The following is a 19754-nucleotide window of genomic DNA, read 5'->3' as shown; positions in this document are numbered from 1 at the left end:
CCATCTATAGTAGATTCATCAGAAGCACAGGTGACAACTAGAGACTGCCCTCTGAGTTTGGGGCTGGGGGGGAGACAATTTTGAGGGACTGAGCCCTTAATCTGTGGGATCTCATGATGCCACCTCTGGGGAAATAGTATCAGAATTGAGTTGAATTGTATGCCACTGAGCTGGTGTCACAGAGAATTGCTTGGTGTGAGGAAAAACCTCTGCACATTTGGTGACCAGAAGCATCCTATGTGCCCGTGGTAGTAGTGTGAAAGGAAAGGAGACACACAAGACACAGGAGATGGAAAACCAGGTGGTTTTTCTTATACGCTATTTCATGAAAGTATGAAGAAAAAATAAATGTAGAGTTTGTGATACCAGTGCCCAGCGCACAGTAACTGCCCTAAAATGTTAGCTATGTTGTTTATTAACTATAGTTTGTCTACGCTTATTTATATGACCCTATGTCCTGCCACCACCACGCCACCACCCTTGCTAGGTTAGGAATATATCACCAGATGCTTCAGTTAGTTTCATGTTTTAGATAGCCTTTGACTGAGCTTTACACATGGTAGATATAATGGAGCTATTTATTATTACAAGAAAGAAATATATTATTTAAATATTTAATTTCTTAATGCTTTAGAATCTTCCTGAATAATCTGTTCAATTATCCAACACACTTTGTTGTTTATGACCAAAGTAGTAAAGAGATGACCGTTACAAACACACACATACATGTACCCCTTGTGCACCTCACTACTTAGACTATATTAAATGGGAAATAACTGCAGTGGAGAAATAGTGAAAGGCTGCTTTCATAGGTTAGCTGAGAGCTTCCAAAGATGATGCAGTGTCTAGTCACCTCCCTGTTCCAGGATGTCTATATTCGGGAGAGATATTTTGGCAACTTTCAGCATGCTGTATGAAGAGGTGAGAAAATAGATGAGGTTTGAAATTAAACATGCCAGGAAAAATAATGAAATTTTTAAGGCTTAAAAATACCGCCTGATAAATTTACTTCAAGCCTATGGACCAGCTGATGTGTGCCTGGCTTGGAGAGCTGGCGGCCTGTATCCCGACTTTTCTATGGCCAATGGCCTTGCTTGCCCAGCTAAGCTAACAAGAGTCCCTAGTACATTTTCCAAGTCCAGTGCTCTAAGTGTACACCATTTTCCATCCATAAAGATGATGCACTAGATTGTATGACTTTTGTGGGAGATGGTTCTACCTGCTGTCATGATAAAAAATAAGCAACTTTAATACCTCTGTTTGCATATAGTATTGAAATCATGGTCTAGTTCACAAATGAAGTGTCCTAGAAATTAGATGTTTGTTTTACCATGAGGAGTTATTTGATGACTACATGGTTAGTTGGTTACCTCCTTCACTGAAATCCAGAGAACTGTAAAACATCCTAGTTTATGTCTCCTAAGTCAAGAATGCTGATGAGCCATAGATAGTTTGGATTTTTTTTTTTATTTTGAGAGATTTTTGATAAGGAAGGAGACATGAAAAGAGCATAAATATTACATTTTCATTTTGTTGTGATTTTTCTTCAGTAGCTGTTTTATTTTCTATAATGTATAGTTCTGCTGACAGGACCAATTTCTATTATTTTCCTTTATACTTTTGGCAAAACTCGTGAAAATACCAGGCTATATTCTTTAGATTTCATTCAAATAAATTTTCTTAGCAGTTCTGCTTTAATTATTCTTTCACTTTTCCAACTTTGTTGACAAAGCCTATTCTATCAGAACTAAAAAATATGCCATTCAGCACCTGGGTCTCATCTTATCTGTTCCTAGCATTATGAGAGAAAATTTAAACTGAATAACATGAAATAGCATTTAACTATATGAAGCCAGCTGTCAAACTAAACTTTATACATTCTACTGATGAAAAGTGAATTTTATCCAAAGCAAGAACAGCTGGAACTAGTGCTGTTTTCTTTCTAATAGAGATAAAATCCTATTATAAACAACTCTGGAGGACACTTGAATTGTTCTGTTTCAGTGGAATTTTACTAAAAGTAATACAAGACTATAAATCATATACCAGTCTGCACTAATAGGATATGAAAGTGACACATGGAACATGCTTGAAACTCATTAGGAAAAAAAGAGTCCAACACACACCCACTCTTCTCTTTTTTTCCCTCTGAACATTTGCTTTCTTTTTCTTTTTCTTTTTTTTTTTTTAACTTTTGCTTTCTTGACTGAGTTTTTTTGTGGTGGTTTGGGGATTACTTAGACTTTAGTTTGTGGAATATTCAAGTGTGGAGGAACTAGGTGGAGACAGTTGATACTTGATAGGAGAGGAAATAAAGAACAAAGGGCTTAACTACAAGGGACTGGCTCCTTATCCTTTCCCCTGAATAGCAAAGTACCCAATGAAGCAGTTTGGTTAGAACAGGGTCTATCATCTAGAGAGGAGGTCGGATAAAGTTCAGACTTTTAAAGAAATGGTATAATTAGTTTAAGAAAATACTACTGCTTTCATGGGCAGTCAACCAGGACATCGGTCTAATTTGACTGAATAAAAATGATTTTGTGCTAAAAAGAAGAAAAAAAAAATTTTGTGCTGATATTGTTGGACTGGTATTTTACCTGTAGTTTCTCTGGTCTTGCCTGAGAAGCAGTTCTTTCTTATCTGTCCAGGGCCTTAAAAACAAAGGAAGAAATGATGCAAGTTCTTCGTCAAGTATGTTTACTTACTCAGGAATTGGTATCATTTGTGCCGCTGTCCAATTTGTTTTTACCACCAGATTCCACAGATGTCAAAAAGAAGAGGCTGTCTGCTTCATCTACTTGTAACTAATTTGTTCCTCTTGATCATTGCCCTTTTCAAGTTATGTTAGTCTCTTACCTTCTCTGAAACTGCACATCGGGAGAACCGTGCCTAGTATTTATACTATAGTACCTAGTGGGATATAGTATTTATTTATTAAATATGTATGTAACATATATTTATTTATTAAAAGAGAAGATTTTTATATCCTTACCCCTATTGGTTTTATTGTCATATAATCTTCATGTAGGTAGGCTGAATAACCTAAAAGTGTTTGCTTAAAATGGAATTTGAGGAATGGATTTCTTGAGAGGAATATACTCCAAGGTTTTTGGATTTATTTTTGTTTTTTTACCTACCATTTAGTATGTGCCAGCTGGTCTTCACACATGATTTCACTAAAAGCTCACAATATTCTATTGAAGTGTAGGGGGAGAATTTGCAAAATATGTCTCTTAGGCATGTGGATTGTTTTAGGCTGATTATTTTTAAGAAACAGAAGACTCAAGAAGAAACTGACCTTCCCTTTAGCTGCCTAAAAAAGTTTAGAGGGTAGGTATCATCATAGATAAGTGTAGTATAATATGAACCTGGTGTGGTAGAAAGGGAGAAACTTAGCAAAGTCTATTAAAATTCCTTCCAGCAAACATTTGTTTACCATTTACTCTTTTTCATTTTTCTGTGTATTATCTTCATTTCATTTGAAGTCCCAGATTCTTATCTCAGTCCCCTTAGCTCTGGATGGCATATAAGCCTCAATTGCCTGGCTGCCTATGGGCCTCATATTCTTTGGGAACGCCTATGTGTATGGAATTAAACTTGATTTTCTTCTGTTTGTTGGTCTCACGTCAGGTTAATTCTTAGAACAGTCAAAAGAACTTTGAAGGGTAAAGGAAAAAGTTTTCTTCCAACAGAAGTAAGGATTATTGTGCCCATTTTAGAAATAAGAAAATTGAGGCTCAGACAATTGTATGGCTTGCTTAAGGCCTCTTTCTTGGTAAATGGCCAAGTCAAGACAAGTAGTAGAAACTTCAGTTAGGAGGGAGTGAAAAATGAGATAAAGGGGATATTTTCTTCCTCTGGGTACATAATCTGTAACAGTGACTTTTCAATGTGTTTCAGGTAGTATGTCAACAGGAAATTTCTTGGGCCAGAGGAAAAGATGTTTTAGGACGCAGTGTGAAGCAAATTTGTAAAGAAAAAATAGGTGCAAGAGATTTGGAGAATTGATGTAAGATAGTATCTTTTTGTTGTTTTGTTTTAACTTGCCTGCTCATTCATCAACCAGACACTTGCGTCTAGTACCATATAGGGTTAGAATCCAAATTTATTACAAAGCCTCCACTCTGACTATATATATATTGCTTCCCTAGTTCTCCATTCCAGCTGAGGTGTGAGCTTGGGGTTAACATTTTTGTCTCAGTAGCCACCTGTGACCTCAGGAATTCTAACCCAAAGATTATAAAGGGAAGAAAACATGGATATCAGTTACCTTCCTCCCTACATACATTTTCAGAGGAATGCTAGACTGAAAAATGACCACCCAAAGATTCCCATATTCTAGTCCCCGGACCTGTCAATGTGTTACCTTATATAGGTAAAAGCATATTTGCAGTTGTGATAAGTTAAGAATCTTTAGATGGGAGAGAAAATCCTGAATTATCCCAGTGGAGCAGATAATCACAAGAGGGGAGCAGCAGGGGTAGAGTCAATGAAAGAGTTATGACCATGTTAAGAGGCTAGTGTTGAAAATGCAGGAAGGATCCATGAGCCAAGGAATGCAGGCGGCCCCTAGAAGCTTGCAAAGCAAAGAAATTAATTTTGCTTTAGAGCCTGTAGAAGGAACCAGCCCAGCTGACATCTTGATTTTAGGACTTCTGACTTCCAGTACTGTAAGAGAATAAATTTGTGGCTTTTTTTTTTTTAAGCCACTGTTTATGGGTAACTTGTCACAGTGGCAATAGAAAACTAATATAAGTGGTTACTACGAAACAGTCTTTTCCCTCCTTCTCTGGTGAACTGTTTAAAAGAAATAAGGAAAACTAGAAGGCTTAATCTTCTCACAAGTGCCATATAATCACAACAACTGCTAAAATATCTGAAGGGTTTTTTTTGTTTGTTTGTTTGTTTTTTTTTTTTTTTTGTGATCAACAGATGGGACATACTAGAAATGGTTCAAGGACCTAGGTAGAAGCTGCCATGTATGACCTTCTACCTTTCCCTCTTCCTATTATGCTTGAAACCTTGAGTCTTCTATTTCTCTATCTATAAATGAGAGGAAAGCATTGGGCTTGCCCACCTCACAGAAAAGCTGTTTGGCTTCATTTGTTAAAGCTTGTAAAAATACTGTGAAGATAATAAACACTAATCTTTATTTAATCAAGTAGGCAAGAAGACAATTAAATGAAAGATCAGGAGTGTGCCTGGCAGCGCAGTATCTGATGGAGTTCTGTAGCTCAAACCAATGGAGACCTACATTTAAAATACAGTTCCTATAATCTGCCCTATCAAAGTGATAAATTAAGGTTTAGGGCTTCCAATTCCTTGTTTATCTCAACTACTTAAATTCAATTGCTTTAATTAAAATTGCTTTAAGAATGCATTTTCCAATTTAGACTTTCAAAGGCCATTGGGGGTTTTATTCTATTACATCCTTTTCATGTTTACTATTTGAATAATTATCACTTAATTTTCTCAACAGTAAAAAGAAATTTTCCTTCTCAAATGAATACTTGACTGTTTCAACTAACCAGTCATACAGCAGATCAAAAATTGGTGGTTGCTAGGTTAGCTGTGGTTAGAAATGTTTTATAGCCATTTTAGCTCTGAAATCTTCTTTATTTTTAAAACATATAGATAATATGCAGCATCATAACATTGCAACAAAAAGGTATATTCCAATTTAATAGAGTTGCAAATGGTAAGTATATACCAACAACTGGGTCAATTTAACATTTCCTCGGTGCCCCCAGAAGTAACCTGTATTTTATTGTATTTTGAGGGTCATAGGTGAAGAGTATTACAGCAGCAGAGTAACACCAAATCTAGTAACAAGCCCCGCAGGAATAAATTTGTGTGGATGTTCATGTAAAAGTCCCACCCATTCATCCCTTACCTCTTCTTTCTAGAAATTGCAAACTACGGAGCCAGAGGAAACCCATTCTACCTTAAAGGCCACAGCCAACCTCCCTCCCTCCCACCTTCCTTCCTCCCTGCCTTTCTTTTTTACTACCCCTTACATTTTAATATAATTTCAGTCTTGCAGGAAAATGTCAAAAATAATATAAGAAACAACTATGTACCTTTTATCAAGATTCACAAATGTTAAAAAAAAAAAAAAAAAGATTCACAAATGTTTACGTTTTGCCCCATTTGCTTGCCCATCAGTTTTCTCTCTGTTTTGCTCTTTCTTTCTGAACTTTTTGAGAGTTAGGTGGAAGGACAGTGCCCCTTTACTTGTAAGTACTTTATTATGTATTTCCTAAGTAAAAGTGTATTCTCTTTGACAAATTATCAAAACTAGGGAATTTAAAAATGATATGAAATTTTTTTTTCAAATTCATAGCTCATACTGAAATGTCAAATGTCCCAGTAAAATACTTTATAGTTATTATTTTTCTTAGTCCAGGATAAGTCACTGCAACTGGAAATAATTTTTTTTTAGCTTTTCTTTGTTTTGCTTGATATTGACATTATTGAACGCAAGCCAGTTATTTTGTAGAGGATCCCCTGGTTTGGGATTTTTTGTATTTCCGCATCATTAGGTTGAGGTTATGTATTGTTGGCCAAAAGACCATGATGCTCTTCTTCCTTAGTGCATCCTACTAGAAAGCATGCAATGTTTTCTTGATGTTGGTAATGTTAACTTTATCATTTTGTTATTGTGGAATCCTCCACGTTGCTTTTTTTTTTTTTTTTAAGATTTTATTTATTTATCCAAGAGGGACACACAGAGAGAGGCAGAGACATAGGCAGAGGGAGGAGAAGCAAGCTACATGCTGGGAGACCCATGTAGGACTGGATACCGGGACCCTGGGATCACGCCCTGAGCCAAAAGCAGACACTCAACCCCTGAGCCACCCAGGTGTCCCTCCACCAGGTTTCTTTACTTGGAAGTCATTGTTTTCCGTTTGTAATTAATAAGCAGTTTGTGAGGAGATAATGAAGCAGCGTTTGTGGCTTACTGTTTCTTTAAATCCTTGAAAGACTGAAAATCAGGAATAAGCATGGAACATTCATCAGTTTCCCTCCAATACATGCACCATATTTGTAGGACTTCTGGAGCGTCTCTAAGGTGCCTGGAATCCTCCTCTTGATATTGCCCTAATTGCACAAATTATCAACACAACTCAGTATTTACATCCAGATTTCAGAAGCTTTTCCTAACTATTAGCTTTATTTGCTTAAGAGCTTGTTACAAGTGTGTATTTGAGTCCAACAGTGGCAAAGCCTTCTTGGAGAACTCTGGGGAAATAAAGGCTACAAGGACAGAAAATTCAAGTTGAAATTGATTAAAGAAGGTTGTTAAAGAAAGAAACCCACAGTTTTGTTCACTACCAGTCCTGAAGCTAGAGTACTACTGTACATTAACCCTTCCCATCACCACAGTGAGCAACAGAGAAATGTTATTCTGATGTTTATAATATTAGATATCAAAAGTATGGCCACTCCTTGTTTTTAGCAAAATCCGTAAGATTGAAGTATCAATAGCTCTTCTTATTAATATTAATCATAATACTACATCATACACTGTGAAAATAAAAGCCAACGTAGTTACTGCTTCACTAGTTTCTGTAAGTAGAAGTCTACGAATAAGCCACTACTTTTTACAACTTTTTTTGTTTTTTTTCCCTTCTGATTAATATTTTAAATATTTTTAAGGAATTTTTTTTTAAGGAATTTAATTTTTAAGATAAGAACTGTTTCTAAGTATGAGAGTCAGAGATCAGTTTAGTTTCTCTTTAATTAGAAATACTCTCCTCTGTAAAATGTATTCATTATCTTTCCTTAAAAAATATTTTTGCTTCAGGCAGATGGTATGGTCAGAGTAGATAGAGCCTTAAAGATAATTTCATTAACAGTGGAATTAACAGCGGTGTTTAATTTATAAATGTGATTCAGACAAGTGGTCTTGGAATGGTTAAGTTGCAAAACTACAGAGAGAAAGAAGCAGAAAAACATCTGATTGTGAAACACAAGATATATCAGACAATGATTTCTGCATGGAGAAGAATTTTGCTTAGCAGGCAACATAGGCGTTGTTCTTTTACAGTCCGCACTTTCATATAAACCCTTCCCACCATCACAATGAACGACAGACAGAAAAATTATTCTGATATCTGACTTGTAGCAGGCATTTTACAGAGCTTATAAATCTGTGTCCCAAGCATCTCATGGAACTGTAGCATAGAAAATAGGAAGTCCTGTGTGATATCAACATACAGGATATATAAGATGAAACTATTAACATTTGCAAAGAGAAAGAGAGATCTTAAAAGTTCTAGGACAAGCAAAAGACTATTTGGTTATATCCATTATGACCACAGAATCAACCAAGAACTGGATCAGTGGACAACATAGAATAACACAATAGTAAAAGTATAAGAGCGTTCAGGTTAGAGTGGAACAGAATAGTCCTTTAGCCATACCCAGTCTTATTCTTCTGCCTGGGCAGTAGGTCTCTGCACGAAGTGGCTCCTACTTTTTGAGCTCTTTTGGCTATAGTTCTCTTCACAAGGTATAGAGTCCCCAGGACTGGGCCAGTGTACCAATCCAGAGATGGCACACACACACACATGCTTGGCACTTGGGATCTGGAATTTTCCACCCAAATAGCTCTGAACCTGCTTCCAGAGATGTATGGGTCTATCCTTTTTAGAGTGGAATGTGCCATCAGGGTACATAAGAAGTAGCCATCAGTTGGGGGGCTGGTGGAAGGAACTTGGATGTATAACCCCTTAAGATACAAAATAAAGGTGGGGATAGAAAGACACATGGGGCAGTTATGGGCTTGCATGCATGTGCTGGCTCTCCTCCAGTTACTCCAAAGTGACTTTGCTATAACCAGTTTGGTAATTTTATTTTACAACTAAGGAAGTGAGGCTTAGAATGACAACATTAAGCACTACCTGATAACGCGTCCTACGCCAAAATAAAAGCAATTTCATTGCCTTGAAAGACGGTTCTTAATAAGTGCTAGAAATTTTAAAAAGTGATTTTCAAAACTTTTATTCCATACGTGTGTTCTGGTTTTGAGGTTAAATGTGTATTAATTGCCCAAATGTAGATATGGGCAAGAGATATCTCTTAGAGAGATCTACAGACTTTCTCATTTTAAGCTAAGCTGGTTGATAGCTGAGAACTTTGAAACGGAATGCAACGTTTAAGCCTATAGTTGGAAAGGCAGGAGGCAGGGGCAGGGTGAGGAGGTGTGCTGGCAAGTGAGCTGGGAGAGAGCCTAACAATTTTGCATACTAGACAGTTGTGCCTAAGGCCAATCCTCTGTGCAGGGACAGGCTGACTGGAGAAAGAGTGGACCAGTTGTTGAAACTGCAGCATAGAACATGCTTTGTGGCAAACAGGAAGTGGCAAAAATAACTACCTTTTCAACACAAGCAGCAGATTTAAATGACTCACAATGAATTTTTCATCTATCAATTATATTGCAAACTAGAAAGTCATGGATAACAAGGATGCTTCCGTATGTCACTTCAGGGGACTGTTTAAAAATAGAAGACTGCCGGAAAACAGGAGAAGCATAATCAATACCGTGATTAATGGCAGTAATTTCACACAAACATCTGGGCAATTAAAAATGCTCTTTAGGAGGTGTTTCGCATGCGACTGGTGAAGGAATGAATGAGTTTCAAATCAAACATCACTGTCAGTGTATTGAATAATTCACAACCACAAACAAATTCAAATTGGAACAGTTCCAGCTGTCAAATCTATATTTAAAAAAAAAGAAAAAAAAAGTCTTCTTTTATTTAGAAGAGATACACTTTGGATCACCTTTTCATTCTACAACCCTTGTTCATTGAATTAAAAGCACCCCACCAGCTATGTACACACATATATACTATCTATTGTGCCCTGAAACTTTTGGCTTGACATTGTGGGAAATAATAGGGCTGTGTCACATGGCCCCTGCTCCCAGGAAAGTTCCAATTTTTGTTGGCTAAGCAATTAATATTCTCAGGAAAGGATTAGCCAGCAATAGCAAATGTTTCTAAACTTTGGCCAAACATCAAAAATATCTGAAGTGTTTCTTAAATTTAATTCAGCAAGCCTGAGGTGGAACTCAGGAATCCATGGCCACTCAGGGCCTTAAACATTCATGAAAATTAGCAATCCTTGAGAAACACTGCACTACTGTATTTAAGGAAATATGATGTGAAATCAATATCTAAAATGTGTGATTTAAGAGACGAAACTATTTTACTCCAAAACAGCCCCCAAAAGAATTGTCATAATAGCAGCTTATGCATGTTCTCATATAAATGTTTGTTTTTCATGAAGCCTTGTCATCTTAATAATCCACTCATTTCAGTCATCTGTAGGATCCTGGAACAGAAAAGGACTAGTAAAAAAATAATTTTGTATAGATGGAGAACAAATGAATCAGGGAGATGACGTGCCTGTTTCCCAAAATTTAGTTAGTGATTTACTGGCCTCCTATCCAGCTCTACTCACCACACCACACTACCTCCCTCAGGGAAAGTGAGAAAAAGTGAAAGTGGTACTATTAGTTGAAACATTTTAGTAGCTTTGCTTCCAGTTTAAAAACTTGGATATCCACTAACAAGCCAGATTACAGTGTCACATCTTTTACATTGTTCAGAAAAAAAAAAGTTCTTACATCTGAAATATCATATTTTATGGTGAAAAAATTCAAACCATGAGCAACACCACTAGTTAAATATTCACTTTAATAAGGAGAAAGCATTCTTGTGGAAATGACTATGTTTCTAAAAACTGAGACAACGAAGAGTGTCCACTGACAAATTGGCTCCTGTGATTCCAATCTTGTCCCCTTCAACTCCCAGATCATCCAGGGACATGATTAGCCACAGTCCAGGCAGCAGTGTAGACACTTCAGACCATTTCTCTTCTAGCAAAGTGAAAATTTACCCCTGGAAGAATTTCTTTTCCTCACTCTCCTTCAGAGTCACTCCTGAGTTGGACTTTTACCCTATAACAGTCCTCTTCTGCTGGTGCCAGCATTTCCAGTAACCCATTCAACAAGCTGGACATTTTTCTTCCTGCTTGCTGCTGTCACTTGAAGGAGGGATGATTTTGCACCAAGTATTGGTAAATTGGGAATGTGCATTACTGTTGCATGCAACTTGTGTATTCATGACCTTCTTGGACCACTTGATAATGGAAGTCGTGCTGATGTGCTCAACTTTTTGGCACGATACATCAGATAATCAGTTCATGGGAAGTGCCAACACTTGCGGTTGGTGGTTTAATATCTAATACAGCACAGTAATAAGTCAATTATTTTTCAAAATGAGAATAGTTACTTGATTAAAAGTGCATAATTCTTGTTACGGAGCTCTGAAGATTTCTCTTATCGTAGCTTGCTATATGTTGAATCTTCTAAAGACAGTTTGAACGTAAGAAGATGCACTGGGTAATCATAGCCAGATAGCAGATTGTTTACACTCTAGACAAATACCTCTTTCTCTAAGCCCTACTCAAATTTAGCAGCCTTAGATTATTGAGTAAATGGGTTAAGGAGACATCTACAGTAATACATTGCCTTTTCCTTGGTTGCAGTGTCTGTAAGGTATAGGAACTTATTAATAATTTATTATTATTAATTTATAGAGAATATTCTGGTGTGCCCTGAATAGACATCTAGAAATTCATTTGAATAGAGCCGACCTCTTTGTCCCATATCCGTGTCCCATATGTTGACATGTATGCATCTGCATCTCCTGGCTGTTCTCATCAGTGTACTTGGCAAGCAAGAATTCTCAGTAAGGGTAAGGATGATTTATTTCCCTTCAAACTAAATTATAACACAGTTTTGACATACCATGATGGCAATATGGCAAAGGTATACTGCTATTCTTGCCAAGTGGGACAAATGAAACTGAGATCCTGTACTAATTGGAATAAACAAACAAACAAAAATCATCTATTAGATCACAACCTGAAAGTTAAGTGACAGGGACTGTAAAGTTTATTCCAATACAGAGAATACATCTGGAAAACCCATGACAGTTTAAATCATCATCTGATTATCGTCATGGAAATCCACCATCATTCTCCAAAACCCATTCCTATTCTTCACTGGCTAATGCAGAGTATTAAATAGTTATGCTTTGAATTTTTCAAATCTCTGATGATGGCTCTAAAATTTTTAATGCATTATTCCAGAGATACAGTTTTAATTTTTGTATGTATAGGGTATTTTGGGAACTTCCACTGGGTCCTACTCATTACAATCAGTCTTCACTTGGATGGATACCCAAGAAAAGACTACTAGATACTAAAGGTAATATCCAAATTTATCCAACCATAGTATATGTTGGGATGCTTTTGGGGCTACCTTGAATCAAAATCTGTCTCCATAAGACAACTGCCTAGAAGACCAGAGTTGCCTATTTGATCCCTGGGAATTAGAGTTAGTGCAAAGTCAGTGTTAACAATATCTATGAAAAGACTGGCTCTTTATCTTACTTTGGAACATGTTTATCCTAGAAAATGGAAAGGGAAAGGGAAAGATTCACTGTCACAATTGTGATAATATTGAAAGGTTCTTCCTCAAGGGTAATCAGATGCTTCATTTTTATTTCAATAGATGTTGACTCTGTAAACTATGCAGGTCTGATAACGGATTCAGGTCAATAGAGAAAGCTCTAGATCTCTAATGAGGTTTCAGTGCCTTTGTTCACCAGATTTATTATTTTTATCACTTCTGTACTTCAGATAGAACTTTATGGGATGCTCTTTATTTTGGTCTCAGGGGCGTTTATGACTACCTCCAAAGATCCACTGATTTTATTTATTTATTTTATTACTTTTATTTTAAAAATATTTTATTTATTTATTCATGAGAGACAGAGAGACACAGAGAGAGTGAGGCAGAGATACAGGCAGAGGGAGAAGTAGGCTCCATGCAGGGAGCCCAATGTGGGGCTCAATCCCGGGATTCCAGGATCACGCCCCAGGCCTAAGGCAGGCACTAAACCCCTGAGCCACCGAGGGATTCCCAGATCCACTGATTTTAATGGTAAGCACACACTCCTTATGCCTCTAGTGATCAATTATTGTTACTTGGGCTTTTCCATTCTTGGAATCTATCACTGAAATAGTAATAGAATCATCACTGAAATGGTAAACTCTTTCCATCTATAGTTTCTCTTATTAGCTTTCCGACTAAGAAGTTCTGTCAAAGTGGATGATGCTCCTGTCTCTATCCAGAGACTGCCTTCTGGACCCTCATCTGGGAATATGATTGGGTGTGGTTGAGTGAGTTACATGTGATATATCCAGTCCAACATTCCATCTCACTAAGTATTTAGGTCCTTCTTCTTTCTCATATCAAGGAATTTTTGGCATTTCATCATCAATTATGTGAACCAGTTTTGATTCCAGTTGTACAATACTCCCTGCTGCTTGACCTAGTTCATTTGTTACAGAACCTCTAGTAATTAAACCATCTTGCTAAATTTAGCCAATTAAAAAATATGTTATTCTCTCGTTGGTGTGGCACCTTCAGAATCCATTCTCATACAAATTCCCCAGAACTTGGATGCATAAAGTAGCTAAATTTTATAACATTGGTATGTAAGCTGTTTTCTGCTGTGTTTGACATTATAATTAATTTCTCCTCAGGGCATGTTAAAATATGACTCTGGCTTTTAGACCTGGAGACAATTAAGGTGGGTGGAGGGGAGAAGCTCACAGCAGAGTGGAAATTTGAGAATACTCTGAATATTATAAATCCTCCAATTTCAACGACTATAGTTCTGTTCTTCACCAACCCAAACCCTCCTTTTTAGGTAATATATCTAATGAAGCTGTGAATTAATGGATATTGAAGTTTGGCAGTTTGTCTCAATGAGGGTTTTATTTTAGTTCACTCAAATCTGTGGCTGCAAAAGTTAAGAAATTCATAGGCAGTCCTTAGTTTTCAGTAAATGCCTAAGCCAAGAAAATATGAATTTAACTTATAATTAAAATTTTAATTCCTTAAGCTTTCATATTATTAGAAGTGATAACTTTAGCTTATAGTCTTCAATGTCCTCGTGTCTTTCACACAGCTATGTAGCAGTAGCAACTGGGTCTTCTGAAGCCTTGCCTTTAGTTGTACCTTATTCCAGGTAATGTAGGTGATGATTTGATTGTTTTGCTTCCATCTTCCATTAGATATCAAACATATATCTCTTTAAAATAATTTTCACCATTCATTGTATAACTAGGGCATATAAATCATTCCCAATTCTCCTATGTCACTAAGCTTCTATTGCCAACAACTGTTTCAGTCAAGGGTCTTAGTTGCATGACTAAGAAAACTACTGTGGAGAAACAGACTGCAATATAGTAATAAGGAACTTTAATACCCAACTTATATCAATGGACAGATAATCCAGATAGAAAATCAATAAGGAAACATCTTAAATGACATAAATGCCTTAAATGACATGTTAGATAGGATGGACTTAACAGTAAAATACTTAAAGACCATTTCATCCAAAAGCAATGGAATATATATTTTTCTTAAGTGCACATGGAATGCTGCCCAAGATCATATGTTAGGGCACAGAAGAAGTCTTAATGATTTTAAGATTCAAATCATAGCAAGCATGTTTTCTGATCACAGTGGTATGAAACTTAAAAAAAATATTTTTTACAGATTTATTTATTTATTCACACAGAAAGAGAGAGAGAGAGAGAATGAGAGACAGGCAGAGACATAGGCAGAGGAAGAAGCAGCTTCCCCTCAGGGGACCCGATGCAGGACTCGATCTCAGATCCCAGGATCATGCCCTGAGCTGAAGGCAGATGCTCAACTGTGGAGCCACCCAGGCATCCCTAAAAATTAATTAATTATATAAAGAAGCCAGAAAATTCACAAATATGTGGATATTCAACAACATGCTACTGAATAACCATGGGCCAAAGAAGATATTAAAAGAGAAATAGAAAAAAATTCCTGAGACAAATGAAAATGGAAATCTAACAAATCAAAATTTATGGAATAAGGCAAAAATAATTTAAGAGGAAAGTTCATGCCTATGTTGAAAAACAAGAAAGTCTCAAAAAAGCAACCTAACTTTTTTTTTAAAAACAACCTAACTTTATACCTCAAGAAAGTAGAAGAAGAAGAACAAATGAAGCTCAAAGTTAGTAGAAGGAAGGAAATAAAAGAAAAGCATAGATAAATTAAATAGAGACTAAAAAGACCATAGAAAAGATAAATGAAACTAAGAGCTGGTTCTTTGAGAAGGTAAACAAAATTGACAAAACTTTAGCTAGATGACTCAAGAAAAGTAAAGGACTCAGATAAATGAAATCAGAAATGAAAGAGGAGGGACGCTCAGTGGTTGAGCATCTGCCTCTGGCTCCGGGTGTGATCCCAGAGTCCCAGAATCGAGTTCCACATTGGGCTCCCTGCATGGAGCCTGCTTCTCCCTTTGCCTATGTCTTTGCTTCTCTCTGTGTGTCTCTCATTAATAAATAAGTAGAATCTTAAAAAAAATAAAGAGGACATGTTATGACTAATACCATAGAAATAAGAGTTACAATAAAGAATTATATACAAATTGGAGAATCTAGAAGAAATGGATACTTTCTTAGAAACATAGAACCTACCAAGACAGAAACATTATGAAATAGAAAATCTGAACAGACAAAAGTCCAGGACCAGATGGCTTCACTGGTGAATTCTACCAAACATTCAAAGAAGTAATTCCAATTCTTCTCAGACTATTCCAAAAATAATTAGGGGTAGGGAGAACTCTTCCAATTATATTTTGTGAAGCCAGCATTACCAGAACTAGACTAGGACACCACAAAAAAAGAAAATTATAGGCCAATATTGCTGAAGTACACAGATGAAACAATCCTCAACAAAGTATTTGCAAACCAAATGTAACAATACATATTCAAAGAATCATACACCACAATCAAATGGGATTTACTGCAGGGATGCAAGGATGGTTAAATTTGCAAATCAATATGATACACCACATAAACAAATAAAGGATAAAGATTATATGATCATCTCAATAGATGCATAAAAAGTGATAAAATTCAACATCCACTTATGACAAAAACTCTTCAAAAACGGATATTGAGGAAATGTGCCTTAACATAATGAGGCCTGTATGACAAGCCCACAGCCTACATCATAACTCAATGGTGAAAACTTGAAAGATTTTCTGGTAAGGTCAGAAGCAAGACAAGGACGTCCACTCTTGCCACTTTTATTCAATATAGTATTGGAAATCCTAGCCAGAGAAATTAGGCAAGAAAATGAAAGACATCCAAATTGGAAAGGCAGAAGTAGAACTGTTACTGTTTGCAGATGACATGATACTATGTAAAGACTAAAGACTCCATCCTAAAGCCTCCATCAAAAAACTGTTGGAACTAGTAACAAATTTAGTAAAGTTGTAGGATACTAAATCAATACACAAAAATCTGTTGCATTTCTTCACACTAATAACTATCAGAAAGAAATTAAGAAAAACAATTCCATTTACAATTGCATTGAAAAAATAACCTAGGAATTAATATATGAAATGAGGTAAAAGACCTATATATTGAAAACTATCAGATATTAATAAATGATTTGAAGAACACACAAATACGTGGAAAGATATTCTGTGCTCATGGATTAGAAGACTTAATATTGTTAAAATATTAGAATTCCCAAAGAAAACTAAAGATTCAATGCAATCTCTATCAAAATTCTTTTTCTTTAAAGATTTTTTTAACTTATTAGAGATACAGAGAGAGGCAGAGACATATGCAGAGGGAGAAGCAAGCTCCCCTCAAGGAGCCCAGTGTGGGACTCAATCCTGGATCCCAGGATCATGCCCTGAGTGGAAGGCAGACACTCAACTGCTGAGACACCCAGGCGTCCCCCTATCAAAATTCTAATGATATTTTTCAGAGAAATAGAATAATCCTAAATTTTTTTATACACACACATATATTAGAATATTATTCAGTAAAACAAAAAAAAAGGGTAAAAAAAAAGAATATTATTCAGCCATAAAAAATAATGAACACTTGCCATTTGTGACATGGATGAACCTCAAAGACATTATCTGAAGGGAATTAAGTCAGTCAAGGAAACACAAGTACTGAGTGATCTCTTTTATATGTGGAACCTGAAAAGCAAGCAAACAAACAAAAAAAAACGAGCTCATAGATATAGAGAACAAATTGGTGGATGCAGAAGGCAAGGGGTGAATAGTTAGAGAATGGGGTCATCTGGTTTTTTGTTTGTTCTAGTTTAAATACATTGAATAAAAATGGAAAAAGATAAAGAAAGCAACTCTGCCTGACTTTAGCCAAACAAGAAGAAGAAGAAGAAGAAGAAGAAGAAGAAGAAGAAGAAGAAGAAGAAGAAAAGAAAGAAAGAAGGAGAGAAAGAAAAGCATTAAAAGTGAAGTGGGTAGCTCATAGAATCATGAAGTAGGCCGGGAAAACAAGATTTAGAGGCATCAAATCCCGTCATGATCTAGTCATTTCCTAAATCTTTGAACTTAATCTTTTATAATTCTCCTTCATGTACATGGGGGTCTGGTAAAATAATTCATTTTCCCAAATGTTCTATGCTCTCCTACACTTGTATGCTTTTCTATAAATGATAGCTTTTGCCTAAAATGCAACTTTCCTATTGTTTACTTGTTAATCTACTTTTTTCCCCCATGCATTATCCTTTTTATAAAGTCTTCCATGATAACTTCAGGTACAGTCACCATCTAGATTCTCTCCTGATTCTGTTATACCTATAATAATGTAATATTTTTCATATTATCTATCATATGTTATGTTACATTGTGGTATGTGTTTTATGTTGAATAATATATTAATTACAATGAGGTACAATAATTTAGGCAAATTTGACTCCCTTAATGAGACATCATCTCTTGATTTCCTACTAGACGAAGACTAAACTGTCTTCCTGTATCATGTCCTCTGCTTCCCCTCCTTTGTCCTCTAAATATAGTTTATTACAGTTTTTGATTAAAGATGCAATTTTTACAGTATCATGTCTATAGCTATTCAGAATTGAGCACTGAATTGGACCTATATTTTAATTTTTAAAAACTCTTCCTTAAATTAATATTTGCCTAGTTTTTACACTTGCTTCATTTTATTTTATCCACTGCTAATTATCCTTACACCTTACATAGTCTAAGTACAATTTCCCATAAGGTCAATTATATCAAGTAATCTATTGGTTTCTCTTTGTGTTTATTTATGAATAATATATATATATATATAATACACACACACACAGCACACTAGAGTCTTCCATTCTCCTATTTGGACTAGCTGCTATCAGGCCTATTATCCCAGGATTTATCTTCATGTTATTGTATGAAATTTTTTTGAATTTCTCAAAAAATGGAATCTCTATTCCTTAAATCTTATGTGTAGTATTCTTCATTTATTGTTCTGATGGAGCACTTTCTGCAGTAGCTTCACAGGTTAAAAAAGATGAGACAATGACAAAAGTCATGAAGATGGAGTCCTTAACATGCTTTTCTCTTGGTCTTGCTGCTCCAATCTTAACTGCTTATCTTTTATGACTGGTACACCATTGTAATCCTGAAAATGTCCTTCACCACCCTTTTGGATGATCCATTTACTTCTATCTTCCTTTTGTTGAAACTCCTGTTTTTCTGAATTCTGTGTCTTGGATATCTCATTGCTTAGTAGATTATATTATATAGGTAAGAAATGGACGGGGGAAGAAAAAAATTAACTTTGTGTTCCAATCTACTAAAAATCTTATCAATTTTTAGTTTCTATGCAAATGATTTTTAAAAATTTGTCCCTCTAAGAGATAATAAGGATTATTTTACAAGTTTCTTAATGATATTGCTTTGTGTCACTATGGTTGTTTGAACTATTCTTTAGATGCCTAGAAATTCTCAGTTGTCTGATCCTGTTTAATAGGGGGAAACAAAAAGCTGATTGGAAACACTGACTGCATGAGTGGGACTTGTCTACATGAATTTTAATAAAGGATAATCTTGCTGATCTTTGGTTTGGGAAACCCTCATTACATATTTTATTGTTTTTCCTTTTGGATTGGTCAGATTCACCAGAGAAGAGTATTCCATTTGTTTGTTTTGGGGTTTTTTTTTTTTTTTTTTTTTTGGCCTAAAGAAAACAACAACAAACAATTCTCCCCAAGACTAGCTCCTGACATACCAGTGATGAAGCTGAGGAAGTCTGGGAGGTGTCTGTATTAACATTCCAAATATAGAAGTAGTTTTTAAGTATAGAAGTTTTTTAAGTAGGCTCCATGCCGCATATGAAGCCCAGCACAGGGCTTGAACTCACAACCCTGAGATCAAGACCTGAGCTAAGATCAAGAGTCACGCATGTAACCAACTGAGCCATGCAGGTGCCCCTGGCTTTTTAATATCTTAAATCCTGATAACAGTTCTCTAATCATTGGTGCCTCCCAAACACAGTCTTCCCACTTTTACTTGGCTATGGTTCCTGGAAAATTTCCTCTGGTTTAAAAGGTGATTATTAGAAGCAAAAGGTCAATACTTATAGAAAACAAAAATTAGCTTAAATTTGAGGCTTTCTTTATGATCTAATAAAAAATATTTAAAGGGCTTTGGAAAAAAGTAATGCCTTGGAAAGAGTCAAGGTCAAGTGCTTGAAAATTTTTATCTTGCAAACAAATACTTTTAAATATCTTTATTCATAAGACTCCTAAAAAACAGGTGAGAGACTATATTACAAAGTAAAATAAGACTTCT

At 35.8% G+C, this 19754-nt stretch overlaps 1 protein-coding gene and 1 long non-coding RNA gene across 11 annotated transcripts in view; one reads left to right on the top strand and one right to left on the bottom strand.

The window, feature by feature from the left end:
* The window catches only part of LOC140620152 (uncharacterized), a 79894-nt gene that overhangs the window by 7877 nt on the left and 52263 nt on the right, over nt 1–19754 (top strand). For 7 of the 10 annotated variants that reach the window (XR_012019906.1, XR_012019904.1, XR_012019903.1 and 4 more), the window contains exon 2: nt 11611–11768. The exons of the other annotated variants lie outside the window; for them this stretch is intronic. This is a non-coding gene — a long non-coding RNA (uncharacterized lncRNA). The remainder of the gene's footprint in view (nt 1–11610; nt 11769–19754) is intronic. 10 annotated transcript variants of the gene reach the window in all.
* MMP16 (matrix metallopeptidase 16) overlaps nt 9797–19754 on the bottom strand; it is a 305079-nt gene continuing 295121 nt past the window's right edge. The window contains exon 10 of the mRNA XM_072803989.1: nt 9797–10341. Within this exon, the coding sequence (XP_072660090.1) occupies nt 10328–10341 (14 nt within the window). The 3' untranslated portion in view covers nt 9797–10327. The remainder of the gene's footprint in view (nt 10342–19754) is intronic.

The sequence above is a fragment of the Canis lupus genome, chromosome 28 (genome assembly GCF_048164855.1).
Source record: "Canis lupus baileyi chromosome 28, mCanLup2.hap1, whole genome shotgun sequence".
NCBI lineage: Eukaryota > Metazoa > Chordata > Mammalia > Carnivora > Canidae > Canis > Canis lupus.
This window is presented reverse-complemented; position numbering and strand designations above follow the sequence as displayed.